This window comes from Toxotes jaculatrix, chromosome 3 (assembly GCF_017976425.1).
Source record: "Toxotes jaculatrix isolate fToxJac2 chromosome 3, fToxJac2.pri, whole genome shotgun sequence".
NCBI classification, from domain to species: Eukaryota; Metazoa; Chordata; class Actinopteri; family Toxotidae; genus Toxotes; species Toxotes jaculatrix.
Window position 1 is genome coordinate 22,345,688 of NC_054396.1, and position 24,341 is coordinate 22,370,028.

The following is a 24,341-nucleotide window of genomic DNA, read 5'->3' on the forward strand; positions in this document are numbered from 1 at the left end:
TCACTGGTTTTCTTGCTCATTCTAAAATCTGTTTCAGATTGCGAGGCAGCGGGGCTTCTGTAACTCAGGAAGCCATGAGAAAGTATTTGAAATCGTCTCGTTTCAGACAGAAAAGACACCCTGCCTCCTTGTGTTTATAGTCTTTCACTTTTTATCCTTTTGTCTCAGCTTTGCTTTCCCCAACTGTCTATTTTGATGTGTTACACCAGTTGTTTTTTTGTTTTCATTCAGAGAAGATGTGAAGTGCCTCAAAAGCTGGACTTATGAGAAGAGATACGGTATTTGCTTCAGCCTGTCCCCACTGACTGACTTGCAGATGGTCTTGCTAAGAGCAGGTGAAATCAAAAGACGTTTTTTTCTTTCCTCAGCGTCTTCATTTTCTTGCACCCAATGTTGTTTTTACTTTACAACTGAAAATATGTTTCCTTTTCTTTCTTTCTTTCCTTCATTCTTTCATCCTGTCCGTCCCTCTCCCCCGATCTTATTACTCGTTCTCCCCCTACAACTCACTTCCTTTTGCTGACAGTGATTAAATCTTTTCCTTGCCTTCCAATAGAAAGGCAGAAATCACACAGACATGCACATACAGGTCATGTAATGAACTCTAGTTTCCTTCAGCCTTCCAGCCATGGGAATCCAACACAACATAGGCAGCGATGACATCATGCAGTACCCTCACAGGTCAAGTATAATCCCTTATCATTATAATAACAGACACAAAAACCAACACAAAAGTCTTTGTTTTAGCTCAGTGGTTAATAGATCATGAGTGTTTGCAGTGTCTGGCACTGTTTTATATCAAAGACTTGTTTTAAGATTTCAGTTGTGTCTTTGACTTCGGTGCATTGTGGACTGGGTGGGCCCAGATAAGCGGCAGATGATGACATGACAGTTGTGTCTTTACATTAAAAGGAACTGTTGGGGCTCTGTTCACACAATGTTCACCATTAAAGATTTATTGTGAGCTTAATATTAAGTAAGGGAATCCCCTCCTTTGCTCAGTTGTGTTGCCACAACAGTAAAGTGAGACAACCAGTTGGTAATATTGTTTTTAACAATGGCTGTAACTTTTTGTTTTGTTTTAGTTTGTTTTCCGAAGCAGATCCCATGTGGTTGCACTTGGCAACACTTTACATTGTGTTATGATGCAGTGAGTTAGATGGGATCAAATAGGGAAATGGTGCATTTGTCACGCTCAGTGCAACTACCCCAGGGTAAGTTGATTTAAGAGCAATTATAAAAATGACACATAGCCTAATGAAACAGAATATTTGTGAGATACAAGTTTTAGGGTATCACAAGGATAAGAAGCATGCAGGTGTGACTGAAATGCTCACCCTGATTTTATATTTACTGACACAGCTGCATTAATGAACTTCCTTTGTGACAAGCAGGAACCACCTTTGACCGAGATACCACACATATTCTTTTGAATCCCAACAACTGGATCCAGTTACAGAGCAGTGTTGCTGGTGCCAGGGTGTTGCTATGTTTTGTTTCAGTTCAGTTTAGCCACCATGTGCCCTAATGAGTTAGCTAGTTTGTTTGATGCAGGTGGATAATCATGACAACTATTGTGTGAATTGATGAGGCACATAGATTAGATTCATGGTGCCCAGATGATTCATTTTAATGACTTTGAAGAACCCATGAATTTTCCTCTGGTGCCATCAGTCGGTCAGTGTTCTCTCTTATCCAGTGAAATATCTCAACATCTACTTTAATTACTGGCACAAAAGGTTTGTACAGACATTTATGTTCCCAAGAGGATGAATGCCACTGACTCTGGAGATCACCTGACTTTTCCTTTAAGATCAAGCTGGAGTTTGTGGTTTTGACTGAGATGTCTAAACAACTGTTGGATTGCCTTCAGGATTAACTGTATGCTAGATAACCTTTTTTCCCAACATTTCAATTCATCGATTTCTTTGGTTTATCACCAAAACCTGCAAAACTAATAACATTCTCATCAGCAACATCTAAGGTGGTAAACATGGTAAAAATTATTAAATATCGACAAGACTTTTAGTCTTTTTAAGTTAGCTGAGTCTATGCTAACCAAGGATATAACATTAAAATAAAAACCACAACCATTTTACATATACAGAATGGTATGACTGTCACTACTTCAGACCACAGTATTTTCATGAAACCTAAATCTCTCTGACTGCCATGAGCACTGTGAATCTAAAGCTCAGAGGAGTTCATGGAAAAAACTGAAACAAAATAATATGATACTTAATTCGTCTCAATAAGGAAGTTTTCGCCATGTTTCCCTCTCACATCGAGGTCAGAGCACAAGGTCAACAAACAGAACAGGAGCTTGTGAATGAGTCAGCATTTTGCTCATGGAAACGTCAGCAGGACAAATGACTGAGACGTGGTATGAATCATCCCTGAATGGAATAGTGACAGTTGTTCAGAATGATTGGGGTAAATATCATTTTGCTGAATTCAAAGACCACACTTTAATTTAATTTTAAAAACATTTTTTGATGCCAATAAATGCTTTAAACTATCTCTTCGTTTTTCTCTGTTCCTCCTTAAAACCATTACCTGAAGGAAAACCATTCAGAGAAGTATCATCATCATCCTGCAATGTCGTTCCTCAGTCACCACCAACAGCTCAGAAAATCTGAAAAAAAAAAAACATTCATTGTCAACAAAACAATAGGCCGTGTTGTTGTGAAACTATTTCACACCATTCCTCAAGTCACGTGGACAGAACAGAAATGCAATACTCTCGACACGCCTTGTCCTTGTCAGACAGAGCGAGTTAAAAAAAAAATCCCTATGCTTTTAAGCAGGAATCCTCAAGTCCAATGATTTCTGCTCTGTTGTGGGAACTTGTAACGCTCCATGTGAACGTATCTGTCTCACCTCTGGGCCTGTGCACAGGAAATGGAGGAGTTGAAAGTGTGTTTTTGTGTGTTGGTTGAGAGGTGTGGGTGGAGAGTTTCAAAAAGCAAAAGGTTGGGGAATTCTCTCAGGAGATCGTCCATCATATGAGAGAAGGAGACTGTCTGAGGTTTTGCTTTATTTGCATACATGAGGGATTTATAAATCACCAGAAGTGAGAACAAGTGTCAGATGTCCCAGCTTTCATTTGAACACCAGCTGTGTTTCAGATTTTTAGTTTAGTTTTCTTAAGACAGATAGGTGTTTATAGTTGTTTTAGGATGGTTGCACTTTTTTTGTGTTAAGTGGTTTTCTGTAACTGATACAGTAGCAGCTGGGACTGATTAAAGTAGCATCTTGTTGATCCATGGCTGACTTACATAGCGTGTAGTACACAGAGCAGAAATGTGAGCCATTTTCACACAGCCTCTGTTGTGTTTGTACACATGGGAAAAAACATACAGAAGAGTCAAATGAATACCTGCCCTGAGGATGTTCAATTCCTCATTTCTGCTGAGACATTCCTTTAAAAAGTTAATGCTGTGCGCTACAGTTCCTGGGTTTGGTGAGAAAAGTATCAGCAGACAAAACACTTTCTCACGGATCAACAGTGAACCCAGAGGCTGGCACAGAGGATGAGTCTGACAGTTTCAACTACTGAGTAAATAAACAATAAAATTCAGTGGGATTGAATGACAACTACTAGGCTGATAGTAATCATGTAGTGTGTGCATCTTTATGACCTTTATACTGATACAGTGTTTCAGTCCACTATACAGTAGTTGAGGCATCAGGTTGTAAACAAAATAGGAGGAAAATATACCCTTAAATAAAATCAGTGATAGTAAATTTAAAGTGGAACTGCAACTAACAGTTATTGTCCTAAATAGTTAATCTGCTGTCTAATTTCTCGCAGAAGTGATTGCATATTTGGCACGTAAAATATCAGAAAACTGACAAATGCTCTTATAAAATTAACTAATCCAATGTGACATTTTCAATTTTTTTGTTTTGTCAACCAATAGTCCAAGATCCAAAGCTTTTCAATCTACTGTCACAATGGCTATCATATTCTGTGGTGTCTGTTCAGGCAGGGACAAAATACCATGAACACCTTACAGCACAGTATAATACAGCACAACACAGAAACATCATAACCAACCACAATCACACCACAGACTCACAAATGATCAGAGATGAATCATCACCTCACTGACACAAAGGCAGTATTTACTGCAGGGCTATTTTAATGGACTGCATTGTATCGTGCAGTTATGTATGTCGATGTGTTCACTCTCTGTGGATTAAACAGAAGTAATAATAAAATTGCATTCCTAAACTGTTACATCCTTGTTTCATCATCTAAATATAACAAGTATTACAGATTGGAGGTCTACTAACAAATACACAATGCTGAGAACTCTCCACGCATGTATTGTTACATGTGCATTTCTAATGCTATTTCTCATGCTGTACAAACATTAGTCATTTTACACAGTATATCAGTCCAGTGGGGCAGCTCCTGCAGGCTGGGGTTTCATCCCGCTGTGGAACCAACTCTGTCTGAGACTTACAGCCTGAAACATCTGTTGTAATTTCTGTCAAATTGAATTTTTATTACCTGGTCATTAAAGCCGCAGCAATGGCAAAACCAGATGGGTTCTTGCTGACCTTACAACTGCTTCTTTTTTATGGTGTTGGTGAAAATTGAACCAAAGGAAGCCGTGTGCTTTATAAAATTAAGGCAATCATTCCCACATTCCTGAGACATGGGGGGCACTGAGGAGGGCGAAGAGGGGTGTTGAGCAGCAGTGAAGGGGGAGTGCGTGTGTGTGTGTGTATATATATATAAATATGTTTCTGTGTGTGTTTTTGCACAGATGTGCATGTTTACAGAAAATTTACTTTTTCGTCGGTAACGTCCTCTGCAGAGTGATGGTGGATTGCATGTAATGTGTTTAAAATAACTTGGTTACATAATACAAAATCCGTAATGGTCGGCAAAAATACACAATATTGAGGACATAAATGCATCTCAAATGTTTAGCAAATTGTTTTGTACATGACACATTTGGATGAAAGAGAAGAATCAGATTGCCAGAGTGCTCGCTTGTTATTCAGAAACAGGTAATGACACTGGTTGTACTTTTATAGGGCGTACTGTGAGTGGTGTCAGATTGCTTTTTTAGGTAATAAACTTGGATTATCAACTGTCACTGTTTGGATCGTTTCATCAAATAGCGATCTGCAATATATTACATTGGGCAAACAACCTTCTCTGGCCCTGCACATGTGTGTGTTCCTGAGAGGCCTCCTGGCTGTACGGTTAGAGGCCAGGGTCAGTTAAATAACACACACAACATACAACCAGCATGGGTGAGAGCTGTCTCACTGGGAGGGAGGGCTGCTCCATCACTGGTTCCAGTGGGGAGTAATGGAGGGATGCTGGGTGTGTTTATTAGAGACAGAGGGAGGGGAAAATAATTTTAGAAGAGTGAAGAGGGAATATGCCTCTTGTTCTCTCAACGTATATTAAAGTCTGAACTCACAACTCTGCTTTAGACACTTATTAAACAATACTGTAGAAAAGGTTAGAAAGCAAACATGCAACCAGATTTTCCCCATCTGCATTTTAATTCAGATGGTAACTGGCACAAATAGAGAGGAAAGTGTAAGAGGAAGATGAAGACAGGAGCTAGAAAGAACAAGTGGACAGCATGCCTCATAGTCAAATGGGAAGATGCTTGCAGTCCGAGGTGTGTGATTTTGAAGTTGGAGGTGATGCTATGCAGCGGGTAAGCCTAGGCAATATGGAGTTTATTCTTTGAAGGCTGGATAGAGGGGGCATCTAAACGCAGATGTGGTGATTACAGGGCTCTTGCTTCCTTTCACATGGCGTTAAGCCCTGGAAAGTATAATATTACATCCATCCCTCCTCATGTTTATATTCTCTCTCCCTCCCTTTTCCAAGTTCTCTCAGTATCCCTCAGCATGGGACAGTAATGCTTATGTGACATTCACATCAATTTTTCACACAACAAAAGGTTTAACATCACATGAGAGTCTCCATCAGCACAGTTGCAATTCATGACAGATTCTTATTGTTTGTTAAAAATCCCAACTGACATCTTCTTTGTTATTAAAACATACTTCGGCAAACTCAGAGGCACCATTTTCCCATCTCACGACAGAAGGAACGCGGATGACACACTGTGACAGAAAGTGTGTGTCAGCGGATACAGCCAGCTGGCAGGAGGATAGACAGACAGCCAAGTGAAGCCATCAGAGGAAGACAGAGACAATAGCTGCTTTTATTTCTCCACCACACATTCCAGTGGAAGAAAGGAGCCTGCCTGCCCGCCTGCTGTTTGAACCAGAGGCAGACTGGTTCATCATGTCTGGGTCACGGTACTTCCCAGAGCCATTGTCATTTTGTACCTCAGTGCTATAATGTCACAATGAAGGATTTTCCTTGTGTGTCTGTAGATGTTTTTGTACAGTTTCTCTTGAATCAACAACATGGGGCCACATTTTTCCTCTGTTAAATCATCATCAATTACTATGGGTCTATTACCACTGACAAGGTGTAAAGTGGTTGGTATTGGTAATTGACATAGCACTTGTGACACCCCTGATCATCATCATGTCTCGAAGTTCATAAGGTCAAAACTGTTCATATAAAAAAACAATTTTAAAAAGTTCTATATTTCTGCCGTTACTGTCAATGTACCTTACAGTTCTGAGTGCATTTTTTTGTGTTATGGTATATTTTTGTAACTGATATTGAAAGATAACTACAATGCATTTTGGGGCTTTGCATAAAAAACATGATTGTTTATTTATTGTTTACATATTAAATTGTAGTTGCAGTGTTTCTTAAATTTGTGACAGCCTGGGATCTGAAAATATAGAACATATTGATGTTGAAATAAAGCCTTAATAGCTTTGCTAAATCAGGAAGGCATGTGCCCACATCAGGAAGGCACGTGCAGGAACTAATAATAATAAGAAGAATAAGAATTAGAATAATAATGTGTATGATTATTATAATAATAATCATACACAAAATGCAACTCTATTTGTGACCTTAGCACTCCATACATACAAACTCTGATACGGTGTCACACAGCGTTGTCACACAAACCTTAGAGGAAAAGTCCAAAGTGCAATTTTTTTTATTATTATTTTTTTCCTGGTATGGTAACTTGTACTAATGACATCACAGGCAAAATGACCTTCCCTGACCTGCACACCCTGCACTATCACAGCTCATTACTTCCTGCATTTACCCTGAACACAACAAAAATCACTCATACAAAATGCAAATTTAAGACAGGGTTAAAGGGCTTCCTTCCCGGCTCATCATAGTCAGCACTCGTCACACAAGGCAGAGAATCCAGTTTCTCCACTGACAGTAGCCCGAGTAAACCAGAACGCACTGCTGTTGCTACAAGCCGTCCTGTATATTGAGTGAGGCCCGTAAATCATTTTCTCAACTAGAAAATGTTCCCTCTTCCTTATTGCTGTCACTATCACTCTCGCAGCTGACGAGTGCCAAAAGAAGCAGGTTCAGGCACATTCTTCTGGGGGATTTTGGAAGGAATTCTTGGTAAAGTAGAAAATTACTAACTGAAGCAATTCTTGATAAGTAGGGTTGAGGAAATAAAGTAGTGAGCACAAAATAACAACTGGAATTCATTGGATGATAACATTTTCATTTAACTTCAGAAGAAGCCTTCATCCATTTTTGGATAACAGTTATGTTTTTTCTGTCTTTATCTCATCAACTAGTTGCACCCATGCAACTAGTTTTCTAATATGCCTGTAGCTTTCTTGTTATTTCAGCATTATTAACTAAGAGCAAAAAAATTTGTTTCTCCATCTCTCTTGCTCCTATTCTTGATTTTTGTCCTTACACAGTGTTGAAAAAACACCTTTTCATCCAGGACACGTGTTGTTATCCAGCGTTTCTGAAAGCCATCTCACCCTCGAGGATGTTCTTTTCTTTTATTTTGGAAAGGTCAGTGATGCCGACACTGGCCCAGATGTAAAGTAGCATGAATCTCCCCCAGGTGCCCTCACATATCCATGTCTGCTGGTGTTGAGATGGTGTCAGCGAGGGCATCCTGTTGTCCCCGCTCAGGAGAACCTGTTTCCTCCTGAGTCATGGCTCCCAGATCCAACACACTCTTCCTCATATTACAGAACACACAAAGAGACAATGGCACAAAGTTGGGCACACATAAAGCAGACACAAACACTCATATTCTCATTATATTAAACAAACAGAGAGGCAGAGGATGAAACACCCACCTGCATTGTGCCTCCTAAGTTTCCCGGGAACTTATGGGGAAAATGTGATGGTTGCACTCAGGCATACAAAACTGTCACATATTGCTGTTCTCCAGTTCAGCAGGTGTTGTTAAGACTACACATCCACATGACCTGTTTTGGTAACCTTAAAAGATCTTTGACATTTCCCATATTCACTGCTGTGAGCAGGTGATACGCTCTAGGCCTTAGGCTGAATATAAGAGTCTAAGAATTCATGTAAAAATGCGTTTGATGGTTCAGATAATTTATACTGGAAATGCAAAAAGAATAAAGAAAAAAGAAAAAGAAACTGGAACATTTAAAAGCTATGTAGAAGAAAGGAAACTGACAAATGTCCTGATGTCGGTATACCTATAGATGATTTAAAATCAAAATATGACAAAAGATTTCCAGCAGATTTTGAATAGTGAGATGATTTAAGCTTGCAAATATTACATTAGCACCATAGTACGAACAGTATTAAAGCATTTCCCCTGGTTAAGAGATGTCTTACTTTTCTAATTTCTGAACATTTTACAAGTAATAAATAACTATGAATATTTGGTCAGGACTGATGGGTAAAATTTTTAGGTATTTATTCTTCATTCGAGAATTTCCATGTTATGCTCATTTATACTTCATCTCTAGAAAACAATTTTTCATTTAGCTAACTTTATCTTGGTGCTGTAAGCAGTTTGAAGATTAAGACTTGACACAATATATGAAAATATGAAACAGCTAAAATTATTTCCAGATTAACCAACAGGTTGATAACATCAACCTGTTGCAATAACAATAATAATCATAAATATGTATATGAAAATACTAAAGTACTTATACATATGATTTATAATTGAATGTAGTTGTAGTTTTTTACGTGTAATGCATTATTTTCGTACTTTAAGTGTTACCTTTATTGCTACCTTTACTTAATTATAGGATATATACTTCTTCCCCAACTGTTTATATACAATAAAAGAGGAACGTAAAACAGGGAACTGGCACCTGTAACAAAAGTCAGTGTGGAGGCAGTGATACTCCCCCACACACATCCACACTTACACACAGTAAAAAAACAAACACTCTTGATAAAACTGTCAATAGCCTGGAGTTATTTGCCACAAACTAAGAAATCCTGATATCTGGAGAGCAGACAGAGAGTCCGCAGCTTCAGAGAGTCGGACTGAATAGTTCGAGGGTCGTTGTGTAAACAAACGCGGAGAAGAGCCCTCGACCAAACAAAGATTTGACGCGCAGATAGAGGTGAAGCACTCCTGCAGGAATAAATGAGAGGAGTGGCTGAGATAAGGGGGGAGGAGGGGAGGGGGGCGCACGCACTCTCACAAACACACACACACTCACAAATACACACGTCCAGGTTGAGTGTAGCGCGCGCACTGCTCGGGAGGAGGAGGAGGAGGAGGAACCAGAAATCTTCGCTTCGTTTAGTTAACATCACTTCCCCACCGCCTGGAAAGCAAACACGCTTCTGAAGCTGCGGAGGAAGAGAAGTGAGATCGATGTGAGTGAGTGTCCGCAGAAAGCTGTCAGCTGTCAGCACCTGGAGCCTCTCGACCAAAAGCCTGTGCTTCCTCTTCTTCTTCTTCTTCTCCTTCTTCTCCTTCTCCTACTTCTTCTTCTTCTCCTCCTCCTCCACAGGAGCCGCGAGGCTACGGTGTCGCTCACTTTAGTCACTCATTTGCGGGACACTTGTGAAAAGTCTGCGGAGTCTCTTCTGGGCATGGAGACACCGCTGCTCTGACTGATAATCGGATTTTTTCCCCTGCACATTCTTCCTTCTGAATAATGGTAAGTGTGAAATCGTCTTCACTCCTTCCTCTCGACAACTGGTTTCTTTTCCTTCTTCTCCTTTCTTACACTTAAGTTTTGAACATGTCTTGTTCGTGATTTCGACGCTGTTTATTCCGGTCAAAACATTAAATTTAATTAAGTGCATCCTTCATAATGCGACATATTTCTGTTGAAGTGTATTTCTGCTCTACTGGTGCTCGCATTGAGATCAGTACATTTATATCAGAATGATGGCTCCTTGACTAGTACTCAACTGCTTCTGTATGGATTTTTAAATTTTCCTAGAAGACACTATGATAGTACGTTTATAATTATAATAAGTTTGTAATAAAATAAATAAAAGAGGGCAAATTTAATTTTATAAAATATTTTCCATTATTTACCCCTGCTTTATTTTAGTGTTATGCTAATATAATGTTTACAATATTTAAAAATGTTAATTTTCATTTTGTGTGAGAGTATTTGAGAAACTAAAGAGGCACAGATATAGATATATATAGTTATTACATTATGCTTTGAGGGAAGAAGACTCTCAAAGGCCTGATACAAACACCAAAAGCTTGTTGAACACATTTTGAATTTCTGTGTAGGTAACCTATATTGTAATGTGCGAAAAAGACTGGCCAGTGTAAAAGTAAAATTTTACTTTTTATTTTCTTTTTTGTGCAATTTGACATATTCTGTCAGATGAAGAGACTATCACATAATTTTCTACTTCACCACTCAGCTCAACTCTCTGTTATTCATTCTTATTCATTCTAAGAGTCATTAATACGAACAGAAAACCCCCAAATCCTCCATCAACAAATCAGTTATTTGTGTCTCAGTGAGGCCTTTAAAAGCTGTGGGAGGAAAAGTGTGTGAGGCACCTTCTCTTTTGATTGAGCTCCTTTGTTTTTCTTGGTTCTGGTTGAATCCGTGCAACGCTTTTTGCTCGGCTTAAGTACAGAAGATTACACCCAAATCACTGACACCCCCTCAGCAGACGTGGAGGGACCCTCATTAACTAAATTAGGGGAGCCTCGCTAAGCATTTTTCAAAGGCTGGTATTCATATTTTTCAAGGACCCCTTCATGGCTCCAGACTAGAAACTCACCCACTGTGTTTTGCCAACTGTTTAAATCACCTTTAAACATTTCTATCAGCTGCACAGTCAGAGGAGCAAAGACGGGGCCCACTGGTTTTTAAAAAATGTAAATAAATAGATATAAAGAATTCTGACATTGCATTTTCTTGCAATTCTTAGAATATGGTTCAGTTTTTGTCATTGTATTTTAATTTATTGTAATCTTACTTTGAAATACATTATGGAAAATCAATAACATTTCTTTTATAATTTTATTCAAATTTGCATCGTATTCAATATAATGTTTTTGTTTCAAATATTCAGAGATTGTCTTTATTTGAGCTTTGTTCAATACTATCATTGCCGTTGCAGGGCAAGCAAATTTTTAACTGCAGAGAAATGTGTTTCCCATATTCCAACGCTTAGAAATGTCACACTCACTTCTGCCCAGTTTATAAAATAGACTGGACATATGTCTCTCCTTGTCACTGTCAATTATCTGTTCTCTGACAGGTTTTAAATCTTACTAAATCTCCCTATATACCTGTATTTTAACCCTCACATATAACATCCAGGGGTCTGATGGAGGGGGGGTGGGAGGTGACCACATACCGAAGGTGTGTGCTCGGGTGTGTTTGATTTAACACTGTGGTTCGTCTCCTAATAACATTAGGCCCCATTTCTGGACTCCCTCTCCACGGTTAGTCCGGGACCCTCTCTCAGTCTCTCTCCTCGGGCTTCATGGTTCTTATTACTTGCTCTAATAAATTGTGAATAAGCAGCAGCCCAAAAAGTCCCGGGCTGTGGAGAATTCCCCATCCTGTAGCGCAAGGCACCCCCTCTTAAGAAAACACAAATTAATTCCAAACCCCTCTGTAGCCAAACGTTTGTGGAATGATAAATATTTTCATAGGAAGCTCTGCTCTTCCTGACTTTATCTGCACCAATTTCATTATATTTCTTCACAGCCGCAGAGTTCTTGATGTCTTTTAGCTTCTGTGCATTTCTCTCCATCTCTCTTTCTCCTTCTCTCTCTTTCTCTCTGGGAGTCAAACAGCCCTGCTGATTTGAACTCAAGGTTACTGCAGGACTGTCATGTTTGACCCATATAGTCTGAAAAAAATTCAATCCATACAGTAAGTCTGAAATGGAGATATCATCCTGGTTCAGTCTCAGTGTAAAAGTCACAATCACGGTTTCACTTCATTGACTGAAAGTGAGTGTTCTGTATTTGGTGCAGTAAGTTTGCAGTTTTAGTCTTTCTGAACTAGATGTTGAGATACTGAACTTATACAGATTGAGGTGAGCTTTATAAATGAGTTTGTCCTTGTTTTGACAGTGAGAAACAGATTACTTAAATAATGTTGAACTGCTGAAAGACCATAAAAGAATCTCGCTAAGTTTGCTAAAATAATAATGGCTACTTTAAAGTAACTACTGCATATTTACCAGATTGTGTTTGCTTGTTTATGAATTTATTTACTTATAATTTTAATATTTTTTGATGTATTTGTTTGCTTGTTAATGGGAAATTAGTTATTTTAGTTTAGTTTAGTTTTAAATTGTTTTTGTTTTTAATACCTACTTGAGAGGTAATCATGGGATAAAGTACAGCGAGTTGCAGAGTAAAATGTAAGTTAAACTACAGGCTAATAAAATCACACATTTCAGTTTTTTTGGTCAGGTTAAAGGAGCATGAAAGTATTTCAGTTTAAAACATTCAAAAATTAACCTTAAAGTCATTGTGTTGCAGAGGTATAAGGTTAGCATGCTAACCAGCTAGCCCCGGCCTGTCTCGTCTCATAATACCACTTTGTACTGCAAGAGGTGACAGTGAGTCTCTGTAGCGTCCAGTCCGCCCTCAGATCAACCTGAGGGGATGAAGAAGTAGAGTAACTGCGAGTATAAACCTGTGTTGCAGCCGTCCTCTGTGTGCAACATTAATCTACTCTTTCCTCAAGCTCAGCTATTGATGCTGCTGCTCGAGCTGCTCTCCCTCACGTTCCCTAACCTCTTATGGGTCGTCCTCTATTCCTGCCACCGCTACATCCTCTTTTTCTCTATGACTTGGGCAGACTGGATATGAAATTGTCTTTGTCATTGTAACAATAACAAAGCAATGTACCACTTACATGAGCAGATCGCAAGGTAAACCTGTGTGGAAAACATCCCAGTAACTACCCTACACTGAGGTTAGATTTATTCAAGCTAACATTAACCCAACGTGAGGGTGAGGGTAGAAACTTGGTTGTGATTGGCCTGTGAGTCCAGTCCTCAAACACACATGCTGTACGCTCTTATTCGCACCCCAAATGGTGGGTACACAGAGAGGGGCCGGTAAAAACTTTATGGATTTTTTTGACAGTCCAACCGGCCCACCAGGATTTGTCCCGATATGCCCAGTGGCCAGTATGACTATGGTACATGGGAAGTCTGGGAGTGTCTCCGGATGTGTGCAGCTGTCTGCCCAAAACAGTAATTCTGACCAAACCAAAACTTTTCCAATTACAGATAATTATCTGTAAAAGTTATTTACTTAAAGGTTTAGCAACAACAGGAGGTGGTGTTGCTAAGCAAAGACAATCGAATAAAGATTGTTTGCTTTTCTGTCAGTGTGAAGGATTAAAGACAATGAATTAGAATTAACATTAAAAAAAAAGTTTCACCCCCTCTCCTCTAATCCTCATTTTCTCTCAGTGTGACTTTTCTTGAGTATTTGCTTTGTGTCTTCTACAGTTAAGTTTTAGAATGCATGTATGTGTGACAGGCACTTGATCAGTGAATCTGCATATATTTGTCAGTGTGTTTGGTGAAACTAAAGATCAGAATTCAAAAGAGATGCTGGTGACACCTTGGTGAGTCCTTTACCTCTCAAATAGTTTCAGGCTCAAAAGTTATCACTCTTCCCCCTAAATGTCTTCTCCTCTGCCGCCCTTCCCTCCCCTCCCCTTTTTAATTCCCTTAAGCCCCAGAGCGCACCCGGGGAGGCCTCGTGGCGATGTGTGTGTGGGTCTGTGTGTGTGTATTGAACCCTGAGCTGTCAGCAGACAACAGCTGTCTCTCAGGCTATCCTTATCACATCTTGAGAATGGTGAAGCCACACACATCGCAGCGTAGCCCGCAGTGACCATATTTCATTTTTTTCGTGCTTAATAACGGTTTGGGTGCTCTCCACTGAAAAGAGAATTTAATAATTCTCTGTGGCTCTGGGAGTATTTTTTTAGGTGTCAGAATTATTCTTCAGCATCACCTTTCTCCCCTGAACTTTTTCCTGAACATAGTTGTTTCCCCTCCATTTTCCATTTTTGTAAAGTCAGTTTGTATTTGATTATATCTCATCTCATTTATCCTGCATTTCCATCTTTCCAAAAATAATATAAATCACTCTCTTGCTTTCTCTTTTCTCTCACTTTCTCCATCTGTATCTCTCTCTCTAAGTCACACACACACACACTCATGCACAGTAAATCTACCAGTAAAGAAGTAATTGGACCTCAGTCCGTCTGTAGCGCCTGCAAACTTCAGCTACCAGCAAGCTCTGTCTGGCCAGCTGTTATCAACTAGGGCGGCCACCGCCGTCATCTGCTAAGGAGACCGATCGAGGGCAAACCTTTCTGTCCTAATGACTAATAAAGCAGTAAGTCTGAGAGTGTGTGTTCATTAGAGAAGGCAGGAGCACTCATGCAGTCAGGCGTGTGTCACTTTTGAATGTGCACGTGTGTGCGCGACCACCCTCCCATCACTGGACCAGATGTTTTTTACCTGGGAGCCAGACCACCATCTGACTGGGGTCAGCCCAGTCCTCCAACCCCACACCCGCTCCTCCAGGCTGCTGGGAGGTCTGCCAGCTGTCCCTCATTCTGACCCTCGTCCCAGGGCACTGGTTCTGGGGGAGAATGAGTCTGGGCTTTGGGGTAGGTGGTCCTTTTTGGATTTGGCAATATTACTGGGGAAAATTATTAGGGATGTTATTAGAGTGTGAGGGCTGGGGTATGGGCAGTGAAGTCGAGTGAGGAGGAACGAAAGAAAGGATTAAGAAGGAGGAAAAGGAATGCAAAATGTTTTGAGAGGTCATTTAGAAAGGAGTAAAGAGTGTGTGCTGGAGAAACTGAGATAAAGACACTGGCATTGTTGAATAAAAGGTATTTGATTACTAAGGGACAGAGCGAAGGGTGGGGGTGGGGGACAGCTTCTGGCATTAAAGCAGTCTTATTGCAGGAGTTAGTCAAGTAGAAAGAAAAGGCCACCAAGTCTGGGAGGTAAAGTTACAGAGTGCGGATTCGGCAACAGGTTCAGTGCTGCCAGAGATTAATTGGAGCCTCTTGTAGAATGACTTCTATTTCTTTCAGAGGAGCTCTGTATCTGTCATTGTGTGACTTCGGTTTTCATTTAAAGAACTGCAATATTAGCCAGGTGTGTGTCTGCGCGTGTGTGTATTTAGGTTACTTGAGGAAAAATGTGCAGAGTCCCGTGAGAGTTAAATTTCAATAAAGGGATTAATCGCTTGCATAGGCCATAAACCGGTTGCTCAAGGTTCCTACTTTTTGGTTGGTGATGTAAACGTCATAGCTCAGTTAGTGTAAGGTGGGAACATTTGCATGCTGGCTGTGTGAAACCTCACCGAGATGGGTCACTCTGATTATAAACAGGTGACTCAAACATGGAAACATCTTACTCCTGTGTTTTTGCTTTTTACTGTCTCAGCAAGTGTCAGGCATGCACTGTGGAGTCAACAAAAACATCTAAGGTCACTGATCTGTTATCAGTTTGCTCAACATCGAAAGTAGCCCGCTGTTGCACAGCACCTTGTTTTCAAAATATAAACAAATCACGCAAATAAGATCTCAATTAAAATGTGGCTGGTTCCCTTTATAATCCATACACACACACACAAACTCAGGCACACACACCCTTGGAATTCAGTTTCCTCTTAATGAATTCCCTGGTTGCCGAGGTCGAGGTGGGTTATCAATCCTGAACATCTGTTAGCAGACCACCGCTGCCCTTTAGCCCCCGTCTCTGCACATCTAAAATACAAATTTCAGTTTGCCACAGCAAAATTCAATTTTCTACATTTCTCTCTTTTACACTACGTTACACCTTAAACTGTTCTCACTGATCTTCTTTTATGAGGCATGTTCGTTGAACTGCCAGCCGAAGTGATGTTTAACACTGTAAACAACGTGATGGCAATTTCTGTGAAATTTTTGAAAGCTCTTTGTGGAGCTGAAACAATTAGTCGAAAATCTTTGTTGATTCATAATTTAAGTAATTTTTCAAACAAATAGCTAAACATGGCCTGGTTTCAGATTGTGAGGATTTACTGCTTTTCTTTATCGAATGAATATCTTTGGCTTTTGTACTGTTCATTGGACAAAACTAGAAACTTGAAGAGGCCACCCTGGATCTTTGGAAATTGTGATGGGCATTTGCACCGTTTTCTATCTTCACTATCTTGATTACCCAAGAAAATAACTTGTAGAAGAATGCGCTGCTTGTGTTGCATTTAGTATGTATTTGTTTATAAGTATATAAATATTTTTTATGCTATTCAGATTGCAGATTTGAAAGTAGTCTATGTGCTGCCTGTAAACAGGATCATCAGGTTTATCTGGACAGAGGTTGCATGGTCTGAAAGGGCTGGTTATCTGTTTTTATAACTATTTATTAGGGATTTTAAAGACATTGTAAGGTAAAACAGCAGTGTTCAGTGATCTTAGTTGCTTAAAGTCATCTACTGTTCATTTCATTTAGGAGGTGTTGGCTTTGTATTTACTTCTGAACAAGGAATTAGGTTTTTAAAAATGTAATGCTAAAGCTAATTCTAGCGAATAAAGCTATTTACTGAGATATAAGTTGCTAATGCTTTTGCTTTTTACTGCAGTCAGTTCAATGAGCTGTCAGATGTGTGTCAAAGGTGCTGAAAAAGGGCAATAGCTGGCAGATGGCACCGATTCCCAGCACGAAAAGCCTGATAGTGTCACACAAACCTAAATACTGGGCCCTTGTTCTATGTCTTTTATCAGCAACTGGGAGAGAGAGGGTTTGTGTGTAGCAATGAATCAAGGCCCAACTTCCCCCCCAGGCACTTAGACCGACTGTCCAAATGGAGGACTCCAGGTGGGGTCCCATATGGCACGATTACAGACCAGCAAGTCACCTTGTCAAACCGTTGATTGAGAACCACAATGTTTCAATAAAAGTGTGAAACCAGACTCTGGCATGTCGTATCAAGACTCAAACAGACACCGACAAAGCACACATGACACTGTAAACAACTGTCTAACCAGACACACACATGCACACACACACACAACAGATACCTGACATAATATTCAAATAATTTTTTGACAAATGTAAATAAGATAAAACAGAACACACCCTTCATTTATTTAGCAACCAGTGACTAATCATGCAGTGAACACTTTTGTATCATATTTATTCTTTGTAAACTGTACACATACACTAAGTCTAACTCCATTACTTGACCACATACAGTATTATATTTCTTTTGTCGGTTGCCATTTGGGTTGTCAGTTTCTATTATCACTCAGCATGTGTATGTTACAGAGTTTAAGGGGTCAGTATGCTTAAAACAAAGTGCCCCTCCACACACACACACACAGGATTTTAACTTCTCTCTCAAGCTTGGTTTTTTCACGCACAAAACTATTACACAACTGCATCAATTAAAAACCACTGCAACACTATGAATGCTTATGACGAAAAACAAAAGGCACTAAAGTGTGTGTTGTCAATAATTATTGTGTCTCACTCCACAATAGCCAGCTTTTCAGCCAGGCCGTTTAGGCCGTTCAGAACAAACTATAAACACTATGGCCTTCAGATGTGGTTGGACGGTGTCGAATGAGCTAGTATTGAGTTTAGTATTGAGTCTACCTTGTTTTGAGTTTGACACCCTCCTGATAAGTGAAGCTAGTTGGCAAATTTGGATAATTTTTACGTCTGTCGTCTTTTCCTCACTCAAAAGTTTAGTTGAAGAGCAGGTAAATGTGCATAAGCTCAGTGTATTCCTTTAACTGTATCAAATGACATTTCAACTTAAAGCACAATACACCATCCTGTGATGTAATCCATCAGCACAAAGGCTAGAATTTGATATCCGTGAAAGAAGCAGTGGTCTAGCAGAACCCTGGGACCCAGGTGAAGCTGGTGGGACTGGCCTTGTGGCCCTGTGGCCTCCTGTGGCCCTGCTGGGTTTGTTTTAGCTTCAGTTTCAGCCCTCAGCCCTCCACATCTCTGCTGAGCTCCGCTCATCCTCCCTCCGGTGTCCTGCAGTTCCCATGGCCTTGTGCGCCCTCCTCCCAGGCCTCACCCTGAACCAGGAAGTGACTTTGCTATCACACACAGTTTTTGTATTTGTGTGTACGTGCATGCATGTGCATTAAGGACTGTTGCAGGGATGCAGCTGAAGTCAAGAGGACTCTGAACAGGCGTTGCTTTCATTTTTGATCCCTGGGAAGTACTAGGAAATGCAAATACAACAACCCTTTCCTTATTTTTCCTCTGTGCTGTGGGATCAGTGTTAGTCTCTCTTGAGCTTCACAGTCTGTCTATGATAAAGGTCAGATCAGGGTCTGCAATGGCTACAAGGCCTTCACCCAGGTATAATGGTCCTTTCTGAAGTGGAAAACCTTTCAGGAAAGCAAAAGATGAACACATGATTTAGATTGAAGGTCAATATTTAAAATTAAGTTGAAGCTAAAGAAGGAAAAATTTAGTGCATAATTTGGGTAGGTGGTAAATCACCTCTTTATTGTCAGTTTTACAGTCAGTTTTATTTATGTTTATTTAACCGTCAATAACACAGATGTGCAGGTGGATTTTACGCCGCGGAGTCTTTGTGCCTCCTTCATGGTAGAAATATACGTATTTACTCAAAAAACATTGAAGGCCATCTCGGGTGTTTTAAAGGCCAGGAGGGCAGCTGCATCAGCAGAGCTGATACAGCATGAGATTTGTTTTCTTGGCTATTCTAGGTCTGTCAAGCACTCTGTTGTTAATGACATGAGAACAGTACAAAGCATACTGTAATTCAGCTCAGGTTTATAATGCCACTGACAGTGAATCTTCTGTTGATGAACAGTTAGACTGTCACAGTTTTTGTCATTAAAGTCTTTATCTCTCAGCCAGCTTTTACTCCCCCCCCAACCTCACCTTCATCTCTCTGCTGCTTTTAAAAACCCTGCTGCCCCTATAATTCATGACTGTCATCTGTCTCTGTCGTTGTGTTGTCAGCGAGGTCGGAGGTCAAGCAGTTAGCTACAGCTTTGCCAGATTGGAATGGCCCAGAGGCAAAGAGAGAGAGAAAGAGACAGAAGGAGAGACAAAGAGAGAGATGAAATCATTGAAATAGCTCTGTTGTGCATTGTAATATAGCACAAATAAATAAGATTAGCTGTAATGTAGCTGCAACAAAAACAGGTTTCTTGTTTTGTTTTCTGACACACTGCATGGCCATTGGAACAATACACCTGTGCGTGATTCCTGAACATCTCACTCTAGAACCATTCATATGCTGAAATCAAGAACTTCACTCTTCTGAGACGGTCTTCCATGAGATTTTGGGACTTGGCTGCAGGGATTTTCTCCCATTCAGCCAAAAAAGCATTAGTGAGGTTGATACTGATGTTGGGTGATGAGGCCTGACTCGCCGTTGGCACTTCAGTTCACCCCAAAGATGTTGGATGGGGTTTAGGTCAGTGTTCTGTGCACATACATACTGTACTTTCCCGCCAAACTGGGAAAAATGTTTCTTTATGAACATGGCTTTGTGGTTAGGTTCATTTCCATGTTGAAACAGAAAAGGGTTTTCCCCCAGCTGGTGCCACAAAGTTTGGAGTAGTCTGTTGTTGTCTGTTGTCTAAAATTTCACTGTAGGCTGTTGCATAAAGATTTACATTAAATGGAACTAACTTTTGATCTCACAGTCAAGAGGACATTTTACTTCAAAGTTTCCCAGTGCAGCCTCAGTCACCCACGATACAGCTTGCTTCAGATTGACCGCTACCTTGTGTGAGTGGGATTTAAGCGCTGCAGGCGGACACACTGACCTCGTTCAGCTTCCTGCTTAGACTAATTCGTGTGGCATTGACCTTTTGACCTCCAGCCTGCTCAGGCGGAACTTTTTCTCTCCTACTCCTTTCTATCACTTCTGTGAATGGGAAGGAAAATATTGCAGTTTAAATCTTCTATCACGGTAAATTTAATCTTATATAATCTTAATAGTACAATATACAGTATTGAGATATATTTCTAATAAAATAAACCAGTATTTCCATGACTGATTTGCAAGGCAGAGTTTTTAATGACCTCACGCATTCAGAGAAATACAGCTCAACCTCAGTGCCAGTACAAATCTCTAACACCTCATGATATCATCATATCACCCAAAATTCATGAGAAATTCTGCTGAACTGAGAATTATGAACACCCCACGCACAGCTATTATTATAAATTTGGACCTTAGCCTAGATCTGGACGTTTTTTCCTGGTTTATTTCTTGTAAGAGGCTACACACAGTAAACATGAAAAAAATCAGCAGTGATGCAGTGAAGCAATTTAAAGCATTTTTCCTTGAAACAGTGTTACCTGTCAGGTTTTTGTTAGTCATCCTTTGACTGTTCTGCTTCTCTGATGACCACTCGTTTCTCATCAATAGCACAATTATCTTGTTGTCTTCTTTTATCCTCCCCTCAGTCTATCCTTAAACCGATTCACCTCTCGATCTGTGTGGATAGAGAAAATATATCTCCTCATTGTCCTGCTTCAACATGTTGTTGCCATGTTTCAGTTACCTGCATACCTGTGTCCTGATGGTGTGTGTGTTTGCTATTGTTTCTACAGGAGAGTTGACGGCTTGAGAGGAACCTGACTAACAGCAGTGCGACGGGATAAAGAGGATAAAGCTCTCTCCACAGAGGCAGGTTAGAGAACAATACTAGAAAGAAAAGAGTAAAGTTCTACAGATAAAAAGTGGTTGTTTGCTAGCTGGAATTACTGCACTTGTCCAGTCTGCCTGTGAAGTCAACATTCAGATTGTATACCCTTAAAATAAACCCTTACATAATGATGAAACTGGTCACCAGGATTGAGCACCCATATGTTATTGAGTGAGGAGGTTAATTTATGCTAAAAAAAAAAAAAAAAAAAAAAAAAAAAAGTTGGAAAAAGGTGAAAGTGCAGTTGAAATATTTGATTCAAACTATTAATTCTATATATTTTTAAAAATGCATTCACTTTTTGACCACCGTGTCTTTTTCTGAAATTTTACCACATTTTTGTCGGAGTCGGAGAGTTTTCCCCTCATTGGTCTTTTCCTAACTGGCTTCACTGTTAATTTTCTAACTGTGTCCTTTCTTCCTTCATTCACAGGGCTTTTTATTGTCTATCTAAATCTCATCAGATCTACTGCAGGTGAGGTTTCATGACATTTGCCACTGAAATTAAAACTTGAATTGAGTTACCATTGATTAAAATCATAATGAGAATTGCAGCATCCTTTTGGTTCATTGTGAACACTTTAAACGGTGTTGTGTTCAATATAAACTCATTCAAGTTTGCTTGAACGAGAACTGTACCGGATACTCTTAGGTTTTCTTTTCCTTTAATTAAGTCCAACTGAGTTTTTTGTCACTGTTTACTGCTGTTTAATGAAGTAGCAATAAATCAGTAGCAAAAAATTCAAACTGTCTACTCTGATTTTTACCAGTTTATGTGGCCCAGATTTGATTGATTTTATAGTCTGTAAAAGAGAAAGATATGTTTTCATATTTATGACAGCTGAGTATGTTTTTCCTCACAGTCACCTCTAACCTTGACAAAAACAGATGTTCTGTTGTAACACATAAAGAGAAGAAGAATTTGTCACCAAAAGTTTCCTCATTATTTCTGCCTTCTGCAGAACCAGCTGACAGGGGAAAAGTGTCATGGCTGCATATGGACAGACTCAGTACAGCCCCGCCCTCCAGCCTGCAGGACCATACGCACCTTACACTCACCACACACAGGGCTACAGCATGCCATCGTACAGTAAGTACAGGAGTAAAAACAGGAGGGAATGGGACAGACAAGAAACATTGTGCCATGTATACAAGAAACAACAGATAAAAATGAGAATGAACATATGCAGAGTCAAAAACTAGTTGTCAAAATTTAAGAGCTTTTTCTAAATAATCTGCAAGATATAACTTGCAAATTGCCGTAGGAGAGCCTGCGGTGGCCTTCAGGTAACGTAAAAATGGGAAAGCCCTTCTGTATAGCCAGTGATTAATTTGTCCATTTTGGACTACATGGTGGTACAACATGTCAGACTCTGTGGAAGAGGGCCTGCTTCCTATGTAGATATGAAGTGCTCATTCTAAGCTATTGAAACACTAATGAAAAGATAATTGTAAATATCAAATTCCATTTAATCACTGGTAAATGAAATTAAACAAAATATCAGTTATTTAGAAATATTTCTCCTTTGTGTGGATGTCTCTAACACAACGCGTTGGTTAGGTTCATCCTGAATGTAACATAAATCTTCTGCTTTCTTTCTAGACATTAAAACAGAGGACGGCGTGAGTCACTCTCCAGGACAGACAGGACTGTTGGGATACTCAAACTTCAGCAGCACTCCTCCCAGTCAAAGTCTCTACAGCTACTCACACACACATGGTTAGTCTGAAACACTGTGTATACTGAATGTAAGGACACACCATCACACACAGGGGCACACTAGGCCTTTACACTATTTTTGACTTTGTCCTTATTGGAAGGAGCATCCTTCCTTATGCTGCCATCCTCAACTCTTTGACTGCTTTTCCCCTCTTTTCTCCTTCTTTCTTTTCCTTTCTCCTCTCCTCTCTTCATCTTTCTCTACTTTCCTCTCCTCTCCTTCTCTCTACCACACCTGTTCTCCATTAGCTGCGGTCTGGACTCCTGGCGTCAAAAGTCTCCCCACCCCTCCTCTTTTCTCGGGGTCAGGCCCCCTTTCTCCACTCAGACCAACAACACAGCATGCAAGCGCTTGTGTCTTTTAGAGAAAAAAAAGAGTGAAAAAACAGATAGAAAGGAAGAGAAATAAAAGAGGATGGAAAATAGGAAATAAAACAATAACGGCGAAAACAAACGATGGGTACAGGGTCTTTGCCAAAAACAAAAACGCTCAAATGAAGACGTGGTATTCTTGGGAGCGTGTGCAGCTCTCTGCCCACGCATGGCTGTGTGTGAGTGTGTGTGTGTTTGTGATTGTGTGTTGGTCTATCTATGCTGTACACATTCCTCAGTCGTCCGGCGCCCAAAGCATGACTCGCTCAGTGCGACTTTATGGCCTTGAAAGCAGCGTGAAATTGACCTTGTGTGTGAGAGGGGAGAGGTTAAGGTGCATTTTACGGAGGGGTGAGTAGGTTTAACGTTGCAGACGGCGGATGGCCCTGGTTCCACTGTGCAAATGAGACAAAAGACAGGCAACACAGTATAGAACAGTAAACAGTAAACAATGAAATCTAGCAAAACAATTATAATAATTTCACAGAGCACAACTTGACTTATTCAGATTGCCTGTTTTGTCCAACCAAGACCTGTTTCAGCTCTTTTCTTGACCCTTGTGTGATAAATGACCTACTCACAGATTGTCTTTAGCATCAGAAGTGAATGGGCCTCCTTGATCTTTCTCCAGCCACCACTGACTCCTGAGCTATGACTTTAGAGTCCTTCCCAGACAATTCTAGTTTTCCATATTGCTCCCTCTTTAAGAGAATATTCAGATGTCAGACATTATACGGGAATGTAAATATTCATGTGAACACACTTTTGATGAAACCTCTTACAAACTGCAGAGCTTTCAGTGGCTGTGTTCTGTCAGAGCACGACTATTGTACCAACAAACATCTTCTAACAGAGTGTAGTTTGAGTTTGAAGGACACTGTTCCCAAACAAAATAAATTTGTTTGAATATTTTTATGCATAAATCATTAACTGCAAACTTCAAACGGTAATAAACTGCCACAACAACCAAATGTTTGTAGGATTTCAGAATGTTTCCATGTCATCCATTATACTGTACACAACATTCAAGCCCCCCCCCACATACTGTACACTGTGTGTACAACTGAAACCAAATGGGGACTATGGGAGCCTTTTTGTGTTTACTCGAGAGACCTCCTGTATTTTTCCTTTAGTCGCTTTGAAGACTGTTGTGTTGTCCGGGGAGGTTTCAGTGTGGTTCTTCCATTGAGTCATTACT

At 40.1% G+C, this 24,341-nt stretch overlaps 1 protein-coding gene across 2 annotated transcripts in view; it reads left to right on the forward strand.

The window, feature by feature from the left end:
• The first annotated feature begins 9,644 nt into the window (after positions 1 to 9,644).
• Positions 9,645 to 24,341, forward strand: part of eya2 (EYA transcriptional coactivator and phosphatase 2) — a 28,214-nt gene continuing 13,517 nt past the window's right edge. The window contains exons 1-5 of one of the 2 annotated variants that reach the window (XM_041034911.1): positions 9,645 to 10,020; positions 20,957 to 21,036; positions 21,485 to 21,526; positions 22,014 to 22,141; positions 22,655 to 22,771. In XM_041034911.1, coding sequence (XP_040890845.1) covers positions 22,039 to 22,141; positions 22,655 to 22,771 — 220 coding nt within the window. In that variant the 5' untranslated portion in view covers positions 9,645 to 10,020; positions 20,957 to 21,036; positions 21,485 to 21,526; positions 22,014 to 22,038. The remainder of the gene's footprint in view (positions 10,021 to 20,956; positions 21,037 to 21,484; positions 21,527 to 22,013; positions 22,142 to 22,654; positions 22,772 to 24,341) is intronic. The other variant, XM_041034912.1, reaches the window with a different exon arrangement.